Source organism: Macaca thibetana, chromosome X, assembly GCF_024542745.1.
Source record: "Macaca thibetana thibetana isolate TM-01 chromosome X, ASM2454274v1, whole genome shotgun sequence".
Classification (NCBI taxonomy): Eukaryota; Metazoa; Chordata; class Mammalia; order Primates; family Cercopithecidae; genus Macaca; species Macaca thibetana.
The window spans coordinates 41088412-41108246 of NC_065598.1; the positions used below are offsets into that span (position 1 = coordinate 41088412).

Genomic DNA, 19835 nt, shown 5'->3' on the forward strand with positions numbered 1-19835 from the left:
CGGATTGAAGCTTTTCGAGGTCCTGCCTAAGAATGCATCTATGGCAAAAACGTTTCTGGGCACCACTCCCTGAAAGGTTTATTTTTTTATTTTTTTTGAGATGGAGTCTTGCTCTGTCACCCAGGCTGGAGTGCAGTGGCACAATCTCGGCTCACTGCAACCTCTGCCTCCCGGGTTCAAGGGGTTCTCTTGCTTCAGCCTCCCGAGTGGCTGGGATTACAGGCACCTGCCACTACGCCCAGCTAATGTTTGTATTTTTAGTAGAGATGGGGTTTCACCATGTTGGCCAGGCTGGTCTGGAACTCCTGACCTCAAGTGATCCGCCCGCTTTGGCCTCGCAAAGTGCTGGGATTACAGTTGAGAGCCACTGCACCTGGCTTGAAAGGTAATGATGGGTGAGGAGAGTAGGGAATACGTGTGGTGGGTGCAGTATTTCCGACAGTGCCACAGCCATGGGATTTTATCTGCAGGCCCCATGCCTTGTGTGTGTGTGTGCTCACTTGTTGATAAAGTCACATAACACTTTCTGGAACATTCTCTCCCAGAGCATCCCTTCCTTTAGTGACTGGGTAACTCACTTGCACTACAACATTGACCTTTCATAGGGCTTGCTACCCTCAGTGACCTTGAACTCTGTCTATTACTCTGCACTAATCTCATTGCATTCTTTTTGCATGATGTGCTGTTCATGGCGGTTCATGGAATGATCTTCAGCTTATCATATTATAGCAAACTGGGCAAAAACACAGAAAAGACATGTTTATATTTTTCTACCAGCTTAATATTGACATGTTGGATGTGTTTTAAATACCATGAAGTTCAAAAAATGAGCTTTACGGTAGCATTTTGCTTTCTGTCCTCTGTGTATCTAGGGTAAGAAGTCTGTAAAAAGGTAACGGGATTTTCTGAACTGAAAGGCCAGGGGCTCATATTTTGCGTCTGAATGTGGCCTAAACTCTTCTATACAATTTTTGTAGCGTGATATTTATTTGAGTAAAGCAAATAATCACTGGTAGTTTATGTTTCCTTCATATGGGTCTTCTGAAAGTGAGCCAGGTAAGCTCATTCAGGCCTGGGCTCTTTCTGGGGTGTGTGTGACACATACAAGTGTTGCCTCTGAAGCCACCATGGTTCCTTGCTTTGGCAAAGCATAGGGCAAGGGCAGGGAAGGAATTGTGTGTAAACCAGGTTAGTGAGGCACGCCAGGAAGCACATCCCAGACTCCAGCCAGAGACCAAATCAAACCATGAAATCACAAAGGCACTGCGTGGAGCGGCAATGCTGGAGCAGGCGTCCTCCCACGGCTCTTGATGCAAATGTCAACCAAGGGCCACATTTTCCACGCTGCGGCACCTACACCACCAAAATCAATTTAGACTTCTATTTCTAGGAGATGTCACAACTTAGACTTTTTCTTTTTTCTTTCTTTCTTTTTTTTTTTTCTTTAAAAGATGAAGTTATTTTAAGCCTGCATCCAAATGCAAGCAACTGAGCTGGAACTGCTTGCAGGATGCCGTCTGTTAACAGCCATAGCTGAAGACTGAAACCTGCAGGATGGGCACCAGGAGCCTGGGTTGTGCTCCTTTACAGGGGCGGGAGCTGTCCCTCTGCAACACCCCCACCCCACCCCAACCATTGCGGGAAGGTGTCTGAGGCCTAACCGTGTGGATGAACTCTGCAGGGGCCTTTAGAAATCAGGCCATCCTTCTTCTTTTAACCCTCTGTTGTTTGTCCCCAAGCTGTTTGACCTGCAATCTGAGGAGACAACTGCCTTTTCATGTTTTATACATTTTATTCATACATTTCTCCAACTTTGAAATGACAAAAGCCAAATTCTATGGTTTCCCATTACACAGCATCCTACAGGTATGTATATTCTACAAGGAATACTATGGAGTTTCTCTTCTTCCCCTGTCACACAAGATAACTGATTAGGGTTTCATCAATTTGTACTGTGCCGGCAGCGCACCAGCATTCTGGTTGTTCCGGCGACAGGGCAAAGGAATCAGGATGGGAGGGCGTGTGCTAAGGCATGTAAATAGATACACACAGAGAGAAAGAAAAGCAGGACATTTACAAAGAATCCAAACCTTTCCAATCCCTTCAGCTCCTGGGTGTTGAGGGACACCTCCTGCACAAACGCTCTTGCAAGCTAAGGCTCTGCTGTACCCTGCAAATACTTACAATTGGATAGGTGAAATATACAACAACCATTAACATCTCTCTCTTTTTATCACTGAGACAATACTTCAACACCTTTTATAAAAAGGCAATAATACATACAGAAAAAAGAACACGTTGGCAAAACTTTATGCAAAACCACCCCAGAACTGAGTTTGAATGGGGACGCGCCTACACTGCAATTAAACACGATACTCGGGTCTCAGCACGTGAGGGTTGTGTGGCCTTCACATCAGTCACGCTGCCTGCTGCACCCGGCAGCCGCCTACCTGCCTGCACAGATGACATTCCGGGAAACAGCTAAGACTGGAAATCAATTCCCCCAATTCTTGGTCTCTTCCAAATAAAAAAAAAAAAAAGAGGGGGAGCCACTCATTGTGGAGGAATGCCTATTTCTGTTCCCAAGGACAACTCCTGCTACAGAGGCTGTACTTCCTCCGGGTCCAGAGAGGGTCACCCCAAGCCTCTGTCAGTAAGAACACTGGCGTGTTCTCTCAGTCACACACCGGAGAGAATGGAGCTAGCACATAAATAGTAGCTAAATTTTGAGTTTCTGAGCATGCACAGAGATTGAGCTGTGCTTGGGGCCAGAAAGGAGGTCTCCTGTGTGGTGACAAACGTCTCTTTCCATTTTCTTTTGCTCAGTCCATTTGCACAGGTTCAAGGGAGTTGATGGAGGGTCAGATGAGAGGTGGTGGGAGCTCAGGATTTTCTATCCCCACAAAGAGCTAAGACTTGGGAGTGCTGGCCCCAGAGATGGTGCGGCCCTCTTTCTACTTCTGTTTCTGTGGGCTCTGTCTGCCCACCTGCTGCACAAAGCAAGGCAGGGGAAAAACCAGATGGGAACATGGTGGGGAATATTCTCTTCTTTTCCCTTTTCTCCCACTTCCTGGATGTATGTGACAGTTAAACTTCACCCACTAAGCTGGAAAATCCGGGACTCCCCATAGCTCCAAGTTTAAGGCAAACTGATGTGTGTGTGCACAGGCAAAGCCAATCAAGCCACGAGCTTGGAGGAGAGTCCTGTATCCAGATATTCCAAACAGAGAGGGAACTCTTATTTCTAAAGGAGTTAGAAAAGGAAAGGCTCTGGCAAATGAAATGATCTGTGATTAAAGCTTGTAGCCTTTCTGTAAGCTGCAGTGAGAAGGAAAGCATCTTTTAATAGAAGAATTTGAGGCGCAGAGCAAGAGAGCCACGCTCAGGGGCCTTTAACCTCTTACAGGCTGTAATCGCTCTCAGTATTGTAAGCCCTAGTCAAGAGGATGGAATGAGGAGGCTGTGTTCAGTTCTGAGAAAACAAGAAACACACACGAGTTTGATAATAGGAAGCAAGAAGGAGGAGGGATGAGGACGACAAGGAGCTTGGTTTTGGAATGCCGATTCCAAGGTGCCTTCTCTTTCCAAAGAGACAGCGTGGGAGGCATTTCTATTAAGAATTTGTTAATCAAGCAGTTTTCTTGGTAGCTTTAGCAACACAGATTCTCTTTGCCCCGAGTTAAGAAACTGGCCTGAAATTAAAAAAAAAAAAAAAAAAAAAAAAGGACATGACATCAGTGGGGGACAAAAGAGAGCTGGCTTTGGGTTGCCTTGTTTTTCAGGGGCAGTTTCCAGGGTGGGAATCTTCCTGGAGGGTGGTTCAATTGACTAAACTTTTTCAAGAAACAAACTTGAAGCCTTAAATAAGAGACAAATACAAGTGATTCAAAAACAAAAGAACTCTGCAGCGATGAGATCAAAGGCTGTAAAAAGATAATAGTAGCTGCAGCCCAGGCCTGCCTGGAGCACAGAGGAAGGCTTGGCCCACTGGCTGGCTCTAGCAGCCTAAGAAGGAATTGGATGGGGAACAGGAACACCTCCTGCATTTCTCCTGCAGTGGGGGACTTTGCGACATCTTCAGATATTCAGCCACCAATAGGATGGGCTGGGACGATGCCTTCTGAATGCAAATAGCAAGAAGTAGGTCAACCATTTCTTTTACTCTCTGAGCAAATATTTTAAATCATCTCACCTGACAAGAGATACATTTAAATGCATTTAAAAAGGCTACAATGTTATCTTGACACTGGGAAACTTCCAGATGAATTAAATTGAGTGACATTTCCCTTTTTAGCGTTAAAATGGGATATGCTGCATGTGCAAAGTAATTACTGTCTTGTGATTGGAAAATCAGGACATTTCATCTTTTTAACAAAGAATTCAACATATAAAAACACTCCCTTTCTTGCTGTGGGGAATGGAGTTGGGTGGGGGAGAGAACCTTCAAAATAGGGCTCTCCAGTACTTCAACTGACCACTAATAAGATTTAGTGCTCTAATCATTCGTTCTGGTCTTTAAAAGGAGCGGGGGAGGTTCTGCTGATGGAATGGAAGCAGTAAAGAAGCTTTTAGCAATTTTCTCTGATTGCTTAGTGGGCAATTGTAAGGTAGCAGTAGCAGCAGCAGCAATGTACTGAAATTACTCTGAATTCAGAAATTTAAGTATATGCAGCTAGGTCATAAAGACACTGCTTTAGAGAAGACATGTATTAGTGGAATGGAACAGATAACCTCTTTGAGAAGTCAATGAGTTCTGCATGCAGGGATTTCACCATCGGAATGATGGCAAGAATGATGCCTGCCTGGGTGCTTCTCAGAGGATGTATAAAGCCACTGAGGAAGAGTGCTACAGTGCCTGTGAATTCTGGGGCCACAGACATTTAAGTTGGCATTGCTTTTCTCCTCCTCTGCTTAATCCACCTTTATAAACATGGCAGATGGCTTAAGACAGGCATCGTCAGCATCTCTGGAGATGTGGGCTCAAAGGGCAAGTGGGGGCATGGGGGTTTCCACTAGAGGGGAGGGAAGTTTCTGTTTCCCTTGTGTTAGTTGTAGTTGTCTTTGTGCTTCACCAGAAAAGAGGTAGAGTGGGCACCTTCACACTAAGAGCCCAAACTGTGGTCAGTACCATACCAGGAATGACTGTCTGGCCGTGGCATCTATCAGATTTGAATCAGTCCTAACACAGCCCTAACTAACTCTTTGAAGGTTTCTCTCTCCATCTAGCGTGAGACCACTGTTGAGCTTGTCTCTGGTTTGGTGGCTTGGTCACCCCACTGTGGGGCCCAAACAGAAGTAGTTCACTCAATACCTTGTTAGTAAGTTGCAGACTCATCTGGTCACTGACAAAGAACAACATCAGAAAAAAAAAATCGTCATCATTTCATAATAGGCAGTGGGGGCGGAGGCGGGTAGGGTGCTGACAACGTAAAAGAAGTATACTAATTCCTTCTCTGTTTGGTCCTTTAAGAGGAGCTGTTCGGCTCAGAAAACACCCTGCACATCCTGCCAAGGCACAAAGTGACAAGGCCATCTAACCTACAAGAAGCAAAAAACGATGGTATGTTTTCAAGGATCACAGGTTAATATAAGTACTTCACACCCTCACACGCTAATGAAAACCATTCTACTGACCTCTGGCAAAGAGTCTGAGAACCCCAGCCCAAATCTCCTGTATTGGAAGAACGTGACTTCATGGAAGGGTTATGAGATGGTTAATGTCTCTAAAGCAACAAGGACAGATGATTCCCCTGTGCCAAGGGAAACAGCAAGAGGAAGAAGAGACCACAGGTGGCCTCCAGTACACCCGTGGCCCTTGGGCGCATGGCTCTGTGCGAGTCAGACGCGGTCCAGCTGTGCTCTGGCAGGCTCCTTTGTCGCCCTGCCAACTGATACTCACTCCTGGGCCTTCAAAGGTTCAATGAGCATCTAACAAATTATACAATTGAAAAGATTATCAGCTTGGAAGCCTGAACAAATCTATAATGAAATGAAGGACCCAAAGGCATTTTAATTATTGAACACATAAAAGGAAGTATATTTAAAAAAAATTGGTCAAACTGTCCTGTTATCATTTTAAAGGAATTTACAGGGCTGTTATATTCTTTTGGAATATTTCAGTTTATAGCAAATGCCTAAACTGGTTTCTTCATTGCACAGTATTTTCTCTTAAAATGGGTGCTTTAAAACAATTACATACAGATTAAAAATCCTCATTTCTTTGCTTAATTAAAACGTTAATACTCTTAGACAACACAGATCTGAAATGGTGAAACCAGCAATTCCCCCCCACCTTACAACAAATTAAATTGAGACAAAATTACAAACACATTTCACTACATGATTATTATTAATAAAAATCAGTTTCTTTTTTTTTTTATAAAGTTGCCCAAAATGCAAGGGATGTGCATAGGTTTACAACTTAGTCATAATAGCATTTTATTCTTATTCCCCTGGGTGTGCCCCATGAACGGAATGTAGAATGTACTTTGCTGTAGATTACAGATTGTTTTGTCCAACACAGACACACCGACAGCATAAACGCTCGCGACTGTCCACATGCATTAAGAGTCAAGACCCAACTTCAAATCTCTAAAAGGTTTACAGGGTGCTTCAAAGAGACAGTATCACATTATCTGGATGTTACATAAAGGACTTAAAAAAAAAATACTATTCTAAAAAAAAAAAAAAAAAGAGAAAAAAGGCCTTTAAAAATTTATGACTGTTTTGTAATCACTACACTAATTATTTCAAATAAATAAAGGAAAGAAAGATATTCCAATCCATAAAATCAGACTCTAAAAAGAATGTAGTGTTCCACCCCCAGTCAAGGTAACAGAATCATTGTTTATTATTATTAAAATAGATTATAGAAAGCAGCATCTATTTTGTGCAGTTTTTAGGGGCCTTGGAAATAAAAAGCTATGATTTCCAAAAATATAACATTCCAAAGGATTGAATAATACATACATTTAAAGATACATTTTATTAAAGTTTAGGAGAACTGATTAAAAAAGATACTGTCTCTTTAAATTAGTGTGTAATTGTTTTTCTCCTCCTATCTATTCGGACATGACAATAATTATAAATGTAGGTCACACTACAACTAGGTAGTCTCTAGGGACCATGACCTGCTGACACAAGGCCGATAACAAAGAGGCTTTTCCACGTATGAGGTGCTCCCAGTTATGCTCAGATATCTGGGGAGAGGCCTAATAGACCCAGGAGACAGGGACCCACTGTGGGGCTGTGCACACGAGCTCAACAGCTTCCTCCAGATGTCTGATTGTCTCATCAATTTCATTGTTGATAATTGTGAGATCGAAGTAGTGTGCATATGTTCTCTGTAAGATGTCAGACTCCTTCTGCAGACGCTGAAGAGATTCATCCTAAATGGTGATGAGATGGAGGTAGGGGTGGGCATGAGAGGAGGAAAAGCAAACAGAAGAGAGAAATCAGTTGGATTCATTTTCTTTTCACATTTTTGTTCATCCCAGTGTCAGAAACAGTCAAGGCCAGACCCTGACATGCCGTATTCCAGCATGAGGCCAAGTCCGCTCCATGACAGAGGAGACAGTGATTGCTCAACATGCAACAGAGGGTCCATGACAAAGCAGACGAACCAGAGAAAACAGACACTCTTCAGGAAACATGCCACCCCCACTCAGGCCTAGCTATGCCTGTCCCCAGAGTCAGGCTTGGCAGGGCCATGCCAGGTGTGGGTTAGAGTGGCTATGGTGGCCCAAACAGGCCCACAGGAAGCCCCCCGCCCTAGCCTCAAGCCACTCTCCCAATTGGGAGAGGGAGATTGTGGCAAGGCCCGAGCTCTTTGCCCCCCTCCCCTTGGTCCTCCACACTCACTGGAGCCAGGCCTCAGGGCCCAGCTGGGTTTGCACCAGCAAGTCCCTGCCCTTGGATGACAAATTAAGTTGTATTTTTTCCTCTTGTACTTAAAGGTGCCACCGTTCCAGGAATTCAATGACATATAATGGCCCTCACTCAATAGCAGCTGATGCCAGAGGCAAAAGCTCTTTGAGTGTTACAAATAATGGCCGGAATAAGGCTGTTTCCCCAACAAACAGCACCTGGCATCTGATGAATCCCCCCAAAGTGGTCTGCATTAGAAATGGCTGGACAAATGTCACTGTTCACAGGTCCTCGTATCTCTTATGAAAAAAACCAAAGGAAGAGAAGCTGCTGAACTCTAGAGAGGTTTGCTGCAACAAAGGATGTTCCCTAAGCTGCAGCTTGCCACAGATTTTAAGAACTCTCGCAAGAGGGATCCAACAGGAGGAGGGAGTTTAGGTCCCAGCTTTGTCACGCAAGTGTAGCTTCCGCTACAGAGTGGCAGTTCTTTCAAGATAGGGGTCTCTTAAGAGCCACCAGAAAGAAGTCTGCCTCTATATCTTCATGATTCAAATTTGTCATGCTGAACTCCCAAAGGGCAAGTTCAACCTTGACACTAGGGAACTTTGTGAGTCAAATTAACCACCCCCCTACCTGCCAAACACTAGGTGGGTGAGCTCTTGGGCTGAGTCTCAAATATACATAGAGATAATGAAATACCTCTTTATTTGATGAGTGGCTCTGTCTCCAGCTATAAACTTGTCTTGTGTGCCCTGTATTTGCTGTGCCCCAGCATTAGGCATAGTGCCTTACACATAGTAAGTGCTTAATAAATGCTGTCAAAAGAACAAGCACTTGTCTGACTAGTGCCAGTCATTATAGGGTTTTACAAGTATTAAATCTAAAATCAAGAGACTGAGCAATTCTTCCCAGAAATGGGGGCCCCCCAGGTGACAGAAAAAGATCTCCAGAGAAAATAAAAGATGCAGTATCTTCAAGGACCTAGGAGCTGTAGTGCCCAGTACTGGCTTAGGGCCCCTCCCCTCCTCTTCTCTAAGGCCCCTCTGTTATTGGCAAGAGACCCTTCCTGGTGAGGCTGCTGGGAGGTCCAGGCAAGCCTCAGCTCTCTGGGTACAGCTCTCAAGAAAGGGGACTAGAAGTAAGATAAAGAGACTTGCTTGATTCTGTCCTGGCCCTGCAGTGGGCATGCACAGACACCACTGCAGATGGGAACTCAATCTTTTCTCTCAGGGCGCTCTGAACCAAGAATGTCCTACCTGTTTTGTCCTCTTTCACAGGCATTTCAAAGCAGGACAGGGCATGCTTTGACTGAGAGTGTTAAGTACTACAGTGTAGCTAAGACCCCAGTTAATCATCACCTTCTAGTTCTGCTTGCACTTAAAAAGCATAGTATTTTCACTGTGGCTTTACTTAATAACCAACACAATGCAAAAAACAAACAAACAAACAAAAAAACAAAAAACCCGCCATTTTAGCAAACGTGCATTCACCCAAAGATAGGAGTGCTTCCTACCAGGATGAAAAGGAACAATTCCTACAACATCACTGTCTGGCACACGGGATTCTATTTGAATATGTAGTCCTGAGCTTCAGAAACCACTAGCAGAGTTTATGACTTGCTCAGCAAGCTGGGCTGATGAAAATATTCCAGAAAATGTATGGCTGAAAGTATCACATTTTTAATGTAGGTCTCTTTACAGAAAAATAAAGCTCCCTCTTAAGAATCTTTTAAGATGAAGCTATATTTGTCAGTCTCTTCCTCGACAACAGCTTGTCTGTGTGCTTGACTCACACGTGAGCAGGGTTTAACTCAGTGAAAACAAAATGCCTTTATTCTAACAGCAAAAGCAAGGATTTGTGGGAACAAAGTGTCTACATTCTAAATCTATTAGAAGAAACAAGGCTGTATTTCACTACCTCCTAGCTGGTACTTACAGGCAATTTTCTGCACCATTTTGGCAGCTATGGAAAATTAGTAAAAGGGCAGGAAAACAGGCAAAACAAAAACAAAAGCAAAGATGATGATTCAAGAAAAATACATGGCAACTTAAGGATAAAAGCTAACCACAATGTGGAGTTTCAAACATGCTTGTGTATTAAAAAAGATGGGAAAGTAGAATTTTACAAAGGAATATACCTCTTGCAGATGAAATGACAAAAACGACGGAAAATATGAGTAACACAGGTAAATCAAAATCCTGAATCTTCCTTAAAGGTACACAAAGGGAAAATTTCCAAGCCTTGATTTAACTAGATTTTAAGCTTGGGTGAGTTTAGGTCAGTGTTGACTGAACAGAGTCGAATCCTCTGATGATTTCTAGAACCTGTGAAAGCAACTGTCTTCAGGATAACTTTGTATAAGAGTCTCCCCTTAACTAAGGAACCTACAGCAGATAGGCACTGCTACACTTAGCAGACACATGGTAACTACCCTTTGGATCTGCTCAGCAATGGAAAACCTTCCAAAAGTCGGCAGCCAACTCTTATGAGTACCACGTCTGTGGCAGTTTCTGACTTGAGCTGGCTTGACAGTGGACAGAGCTGATTTCTAGGTTTGGTAGTCTCCAGGGGCCTGGAGAGAAATTCCACAAAGGTTCCACTCCACGGGCCGCACAATCCGTAACTGGGTAGGGAGTAGGCTGGCAGCCCTGGAGGTTGTGAGACACCTGGGATGCCTTGGTCCTGGTGGGAGCGAGGGGGTTTGTCCTCAGATTTTAGAAGTCAACTTACTGATAAGGCTGTCCCATGTAGCATTCTACTCCACATCCCATTTCATCAGAGCAGCCTTGCTGCAAATGTAGGTTGACACGCTTCTGACTGTGCTGGGGACTAAGGCTTGATCCTTACGGCTTATTTGGGGAAAAACAGATTGATTCTTACCTCATTTAAACCTGGAGTAATAGTTGGTGCAGCAATGAAAACAACAAAAGGAGCAAACTCTGCAGTTCTCAGGACCTTCAGTGCCTGTGTTAAGAAAAAAAAAAAAAGAAAAATCCCGACTTAAAAGAAGAAATAACTAATGTAACTTTCAAATGAGTCTATAAAAGTTTTTATACAACTGAAAATTTCAAGCCCTTGGCTCAAATTTTTGGCAAGGTATTATTAAATTTACCAACTTTATATATAACTTATATTACTTTTTTTCTAAAGGATGGACAATAGCCATCAGACAATGAAAGTTGGCAAACTGGACATTTTTCTTATGACTCATGAATCAATCTCTTTTTCTTCATAAAAGTTAACACTGATTATGTTGGTTAATGTCCATTTAAACCTGGCTATTAGTTGTAGCCTGAATTTTAATCCACAGGAAATGCATCTAAGGAGAGACTTGGACCTGCAGGCTGGTTTTACCACTAATCTGGAGGCCACTCCCTCACATTTCAAGTTTCAAATCGCTAGCCAAGGACTGCTAGCAAATCTGTCCACTGTAACTGTGCGTTGCTCTGCTGAAAAGCCCCTGGGACTCCTGGGGAAGGGGGAAGCTTGCCCAGGGCTGGAGTTAGGAGCCCTAGACTTTGTGTCTTAGTCCTGTCGCTAAAGACACTGTGTGGCTGTGGGCAATGTGTAGGCCCATGAGAAATCGCTGCATTCAAGAGAGAAGGGTCTCTGAGATCCCTTTCAGTTCCCTTCCAAGGCACTGAAAACCTCTAACTGCAAGCTACTAGTTTGGATAGATATACTGCAACGCTGCAATCAGACGCTGCGGGAGTTAATTCTGCTAAGGGATTACTGTTTCAGCTCCTTCCCAGGAGGATATGATTATCTTGGAGGTTACAAACTCCCTTCCAAGGAACAAAACCCAACACATACAGATACCCAATTCACAAGTGACTGACATGTGATTAATTCATATGCGCTGGGGTAAATATCTTGCTGTCATTTACACAAGAACTTAACTATCCTGCTCCCCACATATTTTGCTTTCTAAATGGTCTTTAAATTTGCTGGCTTCGTGCTATTCCTATTGCTCCATCTTTTGCCCGGCTTATTGTCATAGTAATCAGACTGGTTGCCCTGCCTCTGGTTTTGCTGCTTTCCAATCGACACTCTACCCTGCTACTGGAATGATCTTTCTGAAATTCAAAACCCATGGCTCTCCTGCTCAGAATTCAACAGTTCCCTCTTGGCCTCAGGATAAAATGTATACTCCTCAGCATGAATGTCACCTCTCTCCCTCATAAGCATGCCTGTGCTTAACCTCTTCAGCCTTTCTCTCTGCCCCTTTGCCTCCATGGGCCAGCCATCCTGAACTACTTTCAGTTCCAGAAAGGGCCAGACTCTCTTCTGGCTTTCCGGCCTTTTGACTTACTACTCCTTCTGCCTGGACCTCCCATCCTCTCTTCCCCTTCCCCACTCGCCCTTTGGCTTGGCTGAGTAATCCTTCAGAACTCAGCACTGATGCTCTTTTCTCTGTGAAGTCCTTTGTGGGCTCTGAGACCCTCCCATGTGCTCCTGAAGTACCCATCACATGGGAAACCCAAGACCCCACGGACTAGCGGGTACCCTCCTTCAGGGCAGGGACTGTGTCTTCTTCAGCTGTCTCACTCATGGTCAATATGGTACCCAGCATAAACTGCCCTTATAAAAACATTAAAATGTAAAAATAGTAGATATAATTTGCACAGAATTTATCTTGTCTTTTAAGGCAGGTTCATCTACAGAGCACTCTACTCTCTTGGCCGAAGGGACTCTCTTAGCCTCTTCGTGTATATAGGCATGTAAGAGACAAATCTGACATGAAAGCTTCTTTCTTTTTTTAGTGCAAGGTTGACTTTCACTAGGATTGATTATATTTCTGAATTTTAGTCACACAGCATTTTCTTGTGGGTTGAGGGAGACTGGTACATTGTATTTATCCATCAAAGTTCTTTAATTCTTAAAGTCCTAGGCTCTGATTCCTCTGGTAAGAAAGCTCTTTAAGCTTGCATATATGTTAATTTTTGAAAGAGGTACCTGGCAATTTCTTTGCCAATCCTTTTATGACTGAAGACTTTAGCAAGGAACAAACATTATGATGAAGTCCATATATAGGTCAAGCAAGCTAACAGGGATCTTCACTTAGAAATATCCTTTATGTCAGTATTATCTTAGGCCTTTTTTCCTTCCTTCCTATACTCATAGATCAGGTGAATACAGGGTCAGGTGAGACAAGGTTTTCTCATCACCCCTACTCCTGGTCACACACATATACCCATCCCATAGCCTGCTTCTGGGCAACTGAGATGGGAAAGAACCCTATTTGCTTCTATCTCCAAAGCTACTCTGAGGTCTAGATGGAAGTCCACCCAGCCTGGATGCTGAACAGAACTCACGGATGAAGTAGAGAATGACACCCTGGGCATGAAATGGTTTTTTTCTCCACCCAGTGGCCCAGCCTACCAGGTACCCAATCCTTCTCCTGTTTTCCATTCCAGCTATCACATTACAACAGCAGAAAACAAACTGTTTGGAACATTAGTTTAGCTTTCTGCAGATTGCCCATCTCTGCACTGCATTCATGTCCTTGGTCTATATCCATAGACTGCACTTACTGCATAAAACCATCAATGGTGGCCATGTTCCTCACATTGCCAGATGCCTCTCATGTCTACGAATCAGGTTATATTCCTTGATTTCCTTTTTTTTGCCCTGGTTGTCAGGAAGTTCAGAGCCAAATTTAGTATTTATCACAGTAACTAAAGTAGCCCTGTGGTTAGCATATTTGCTCTCTCCTCCTTTTTGTGGCTTTTTCTATTCCTGTACTTTATTATTGTACTTTCAAAAATTCTAAGATGCCTCAAATCCTGATTGAGATTTTCCTGTCTAGTCAGCCTTGTATTTTCAGCAGACTCACCACACATTTCCTCACTTGTTCTTGAAGGTCTTTGTGCCATACTCTGCACTACTTATGGGTCTCAAGTGAGTGCCACTTTTGGTGCTGTGGCAGCCTGACTGAGGTTCAGAGTTACTTCAGGGACAGGAAATGGAATTGCTCACAAGGATTCCCCTCTCCCAGGCAGTTAACAGGTGACTTAAAGATGAACTCTAAGCCCTCTTCCTTTCTGACTCAGGATGAGGCACAAATTTTTTAATGTTCATGGGCAAATATTTCTCTCTGAATCTCTCTGGGATTCGGAGAGAGAGACAGGGACAGAGAGAGAGAGACAGAGAGGGAGAGAGAGGAAGAGAGAGAAAGAGGGAGGGAGAGAGAGAGAGAGCGAGACAGAGAGAGACAGAGAGAGAGTATGAGTGTGTGTGTGTGAAAGAGAGAGAGAGAGGAGAAACAGGGACAGATATGGACAGGGAGAGAAACAGCATGCTCTAGAAGGATCACTGAAAGCATGCTAGATTCAGATAGTCAAAATAACATTAATATTTGTGGAGATAAATTGATTCTATGGCTTGGCTATGGCCAATAATTAATCTCAGGTTATTATCTTCAAGGAATAGAAACTCATTTGACCCAAGCGTATAAGATGCAGATATCTATTCTGATTTGCAAGCTTAAAAGGCACACAGGGGCACGCATCTGAGTCATTTGGTACAAAAATCTAAGGGTGTAGGAAGAGTGCAGTGACCCCGGAACCCATCTCAAGAGAGCTAACTGATTTCACAAAATAGTCTCTGGTTCAGAACCTGGCTCTTGTTTTAAAGTATGGATTCCTAACAAGACTGTACGCTACCTCTTGATGATGACCTCTTCCTCTGTGGGCAAAAGCAAAACTACAAATATTCTGCTATTATTAACTTTTTCCTGCTACAAATGGATACATCAGAATAAAGTTAAAATCTAAAACCATCACATTAAGCTCTGATTACACAATGGGGCTATGACAGTTTCAGCTTTAGAGGCACAGATTATTTTCTGAGCCATAGCTTTATTTTCATGAGAAATAAATTCTGCAGTTTTTCTTAGGTTTGACTGAATTACAGATTTTTCTGAACATTAAAAAAGAAAAGGAGGCTTTAAATTGTACTACTATGGATAAGGTGAACCATCTTAAGGATTCCCAGGGTTACCTCTTCTAGGGTAGTACAGTGAAAGGAAGTGGGGATTTATTGTAAAAGAATAAAAATTTAAAAATCAACATAGTTCAACTTCACACCTCACTTTCAATTGACTGTAAAGCCTTAATCGAGTCACAAGTATGTTAAGCCTTGGTTTCTCCATCTACAAAAGTAGATACTGATCTCCAGCTCATAGGGTTACAAGGATAAGGTAAGGAGTCATAATGCCTGGCGAAATATATAGCACTTTAAGAACATAATCTATTACTATTTCATGAGAAGCCAGGTTATTAATTTCTTTCTAGTTTAATGTCTTTACCATCATCCTCTAGCTTTAAAGTTGGACCACAACATCTTATCATATAGTGTTATTAGACATGCTCAATTGGGCCTCAGTTGTCTGAAATAAGATGGCATACAGTATTAGACCGGCACTAAAAGAGTTGGACACGTGTTAGGTGGTTTTCCTATGGTCCACATGTAGTTTGGCAGAAGTGAGAGGATTTAAAAAAACGCCACAAGGCCCTTCTGTTATGGACAGTTTTGGATGTACAATGAGGAAGGAATTTCATCCTCACCATCTTGTCTTCTGAATTGTATTCTTAGCTCCTGACCCTCTGCTTGGCATATAAGTGCTTAATACAAGTTTGTTGGATTGAACTGTCTGTGAGATACAGTAGAGGGGTCATCTAAGAAGCTGGAGTGGGAAAGGGGGGTGGAGAAAAATGTTCTAAGGAGAGAGCCTCCCTGAAGCAATGAGGCTCTGCCTGAAAGCAAGTTGTTCATGGTCACAGGCATCCTGAAGGCAGGATGAAGACCTTGCCCAGCCGAGGAGAGACTGGGCTGAGGGCAGAGAAGCCCAAGAGTGAAGCCCAGGCGGCGCAGATTGTGGGCATCCTCAGCTGTACTGTGGTATGCAGCGGTCATTGTGAGACCAGGACTGGCATGAGGCTGGCCTGGGCAGCAGGGCCTGGGACGAGTGTAGTCAACCAGACCAACGGGAGGGGCAGGACCTGGGCAATCCCTATCCCCAGGGCCGCTGGCCCAAAGAGGCTCAGGCAGCCAGATGCCTATGGCCGGCCCTCGGGGCTAAGTGGATCTGAGAGATCACAGTTCTGAGATGCAGGGACCCAGGAAGCAGGAGAGAAGAGTGCAGGTGAGCTCATCCAGCACTCAGGGGAGCAGAGGAGAGTGCCCAGCCGGGGTGAGGAGGTGCTTTGGGGCCAAGTGCAATGGGTAAAAGTAACTGCTGTGGGTGTCCTGAGGAGGCTGAGAGAAGTGTCTCCCACTCAGCAGTGCAGAGCAATGCATGGCTGTGCAAGGGCAAGGAGACAGGGAGAGCTGGACGCTACGGGTGGAGCAGCAGCAGCAGCGGCAGCAGCAGCAGTGGCAGTGGCGGCGGCAGCAGCGGAGGCAGGTAAGGCAGAAAGCCCTCGAAAGTGGACTTAGGTAATGCAGAGGGAGTCTGAGGAGCCCTGCAGCCAGCATACTGCTAGAGACATTACTACCAGCAGAAAACGACGTTCAGGTGAAGACCAGTGTGGAACCCAAGGAGAGGATGTCGAAGACCAGGACCAGGATTGAGACTTTGCCTCTAGCCACCCCTGGCCAGAAGATTTTTCCAATCCCTAGTAAGGAGGGATTAGCAGTTAAACAAAAATCAATCTGTGGTACACATCATATATTTAGTTCTATATAGGTCCAAGTTAATTGTTAAGTAAATTGCAGTGTTCACCCTACTGCTGCTTTCCTCCCTAGCCCCTTAAACAGATCCTTTTGTGGTTTCCAAAGTTCCAAGTTCAAGAACGCCATCAGGTGTTGTAAACGGAAATGGGTGAACCCACTGGCCACAAATTAGGATCCTGGAGCCCAGAAACTGAGCTGTCAGGTCCCACGTCACACAGACTCTGGCTATACAGGTTCTGTCCTTGCTTTAGGGATGATTAGGGGACCAAGTCTCATACAGTGGTCCTTGAACAGGGATTCGTCCTGCCTAGGATAGCCAGGTAAGCCTCCTGATGAAACACAGCCTGCTTGAGGGAAGCTGGTCTACTATTTCAGCAGGTAGCATACTGGTTCTATTTCTAAGTGTTAAAAGAGATTTGGTACAGGTCAGTCCGAGAAATGGCAACTCGGAGTCACATGGGCACCCACAAGCCTCTCCTGTAACCCACCTTGATGTCTACAACTCCCAAATCCTTCCTACTGTGCTTTACCTCCCATGTCTACTTGGTTTGAACTCAGAGATGAAAAAACAGCTTGTCAGCATTTTTGATGTAAAGCCTTCAGCTTTCTCTTTTCCAAGTTTAATAATTCCTATTGCAAGACATATCTAGAAACCATTTTGTCATCTCTGTGTCTGGCTCTCTTTTGAGTCCTCTTCCAAGTCTTTATCCCTCTCCTACTTTTCGCTCAGGGTCAGGCATTGTGCTCAGGTAAGGAAATGGCAGAGGCTGAGACACACCATGGGTTTCCATCCCTGCTGTCTTTGACATCTGGGCTCACTCATGCTTGCTTTCATAAAGCTAGTGCTGTGTTTTAGACCCAGGCCCCAGGATCAGTTTCTCACTGGAGATGAACATAATGTGCTGGCAGAGGCTCTGATGGTCCAGCATGAGCTGTACCCAGAGAGGGAAGGTGGCTGTTGTGATAACAAAGTGCCAGAGCCTCATCCTGAGGTCAGATGATTGTAGGATTTCTGGCAGGCGTAGACCCAATCAGGAACCTTATTGAGCTTCTGCATATAATAAACCTCTTAAGAGAATAATGTCTGCTTCTTAAATACCTGGTGTGTGCACTGAGTCCAACGATTAGTCAGCTGGCATTCTAGACTGTGAACCCCCAATGCCTCCATTATTGACACTTTTCCGTAGTTTATGAAATTATGTGACCTGTGACTTTCTGATGGTATTTTTGATTTCAGAATCTGTGCTTATTGGCATGCAGGCAGGATGTCAGACATTCGGGCAGGCTGGGCATTACCTGAGGCTCCACGTCCAGTATTGCAATCAGCCCCTGCTCGTGGATCTTCCGGATGGTCTCCAGTTTTGTCCCATACATTGCATCCTCGTGGCTGCCGTACTCCAAGTACTCGTTATTAGAGATGTCTTGCATCATTTGGTCATGAGATACAAAGTAATAATTCTTTCCATTTTCTTCATCTTTCTTTGGAGGTCTGGTTGTGTCTGCAAAGCCGCATGGCACAAGAGGTTTAAAAGGCGGAGCTGATGAGCTTACTACGCTCCCAACAGATTTACTCAAACCCAGTCTCTTCCTAAAAGCTGTGGATTCTTTAGCAAATATCTCATATCCCCTGTTCTCACCCCCAGTGGCTTTGCAGAACTAAATTCTAGAAACCATATTTATCTGTGTACATCACACCACAGTAGCCAGTCAGTTGTCTGGTTTGGTGAATCTTTCAGTGTTCAGGTGAGATGTATTTTATCCCTCCATGAATCACCACAGGAGGAAGACATGAAATGGCCCAAGATGAATATAACTCACTGTGTGCCTTACTGCAGTTGAGTCTTGTGTAGAAGGAAAACAGGAGAATAAAAAAATGGAAAACCGCATATGGTTAAATTTAAATAAGCCAAAATTAAATAAAATTCAAATTTTAGTTTCTCAGTCTCACTAGCGGCATTTCAAGGATTCAATAACCACGTGTGGTTAATGGCCACTGTACTGGACTGCGCAGACATCAAGTACTGTCATTGTCACAGAAAGTTCTATAGAAAAGTGATGGTCTATAACATCTTGCAAAAGGAGAATGTTAGGATACAGCAAAAGGCACATTACACTGAAAACACAATGACTGTGGCCAGACATAGCCATAATTTTTATGGAAGACGTCAATCAGGAGGTGACAAACTGGCTTATGGGCCAAATATGGCCTACTGTCTTTTATTTATTTTTTTTTACTTTGGAGACAGAGTCCCACTCTGTAGCCCAGGCTGGAGTACAGTGGCGCGATCTCAGCTCACTGCAACTTCTGCCTCTTGGGTTCAAGAGATTCTTGTGCCCTCAGCCTCCTGAGTAGCTGGGATTATAGGCATGTACCACTATGCCCAGCTATTTTTTGTATTTTCAATAGAGATGGGGTTTCACCATGTTGGCCAGACTGGTCTCAAACTCCTGACCTCAGGTGATCTGCCTGCCTCAGTCTCCCAAAGTGCTGGGATTACAGGTGTGAGCCACTGCACCCGGCCACCTACTGTCTGTTTTTGTAAACAAAGTTTTATTGGAACACAGCCATGTGCTTTTGTTTACATATTGTCTATGGTTGTTTTCATGAGATAACAGCAGAGCTAAGTGCTTGTGACAGACTGTATGGCCTTAAAGCCTCAAATGTGCACTATTTGGTCCTTTACAGAAAAGGTTTGCCCACCCCTCACCTGAGTGAGTGTAACTGAAGTATACGCCAATAAGCTCTAGTTCTGTGGATACTAATGGGACCAGTATCCTGCAAAACACACTTTAGGAAATGTTTTTCTAGATGAGCTAGGGACACTGGTTTTAATATTCTCTCTCTCTCCCTACCCCCCTTTCTCTTCTCCCTTCCTTCCCCTTTTTTCCCTCTCTCTCCCAATTTCCTCGCTTCCTTCTTTCCTTGAGAAAGAACAAATTTATGCTACTCTCTCCTGTGTACATGAGCCTAAACTAATGGGGAATTCCCGCTTTCCTGCTAGCCTGTTAGAACATCAAGTGCTTGTGGTCATCAAAATGTGGACATTTTAAGAGAAGCCCTTTCTCTCAAAAGCTGAAGAACCATGGCCGGGCGCGGTGGCTCAAGCCTGTAATCCCAGCACTTTGGGAGGCCGAGACGGGCGGATCACGAGGTCAGGAGATCGAGACCATCCTGGCTAACACGGTGAAACCCCGTCTCTACTAAGAAATACAAAAAAAAAAAAAAAAAAAACTAGCCGGGCGAGGTGGCAGGCGCCTGTAGTCCCAGCTACTCGGGAGGCTGAGGCCGGAGA

The 19835-nt window shown here is 44.1% G+C and overlaps 1 protein-coding gene across 10 annotated transcripts in view; it reads right to left on the minus strand.

Moving 5' to 3' along the window:
- Positions 1-1772: 1772 nt before the first annotated feature.
- CASK (calcium/calmodulin dependent serine protein kinase) overlaps positions 1773-19835 on the minus strand; it is a 405070-nt gene continuing 387007 nt past the window's right edge. For all 10 annotated transcript variants that reach the window (XM_050776177.1, XM_050776176.1, XM_050776182.1 and 7 more), the window contains 3 exons: positions 17839-18041; positions 10747-10830; positions 1773-7388 (listed from right to left, as the gene is read on the minus strand). In XM_050776177.1, the coding sequence (XP_050632134.1) occupies positions 7212-7388; positions 10747-10830; positions 17839-18041 (464 nt within the window). In that variant the 3' untranslated portion in view covers positions 1773-7211. The remainder of the gene's footprint in view (positions 7389-10746; positions 10831-17838; positions 18042-19835) is intronic.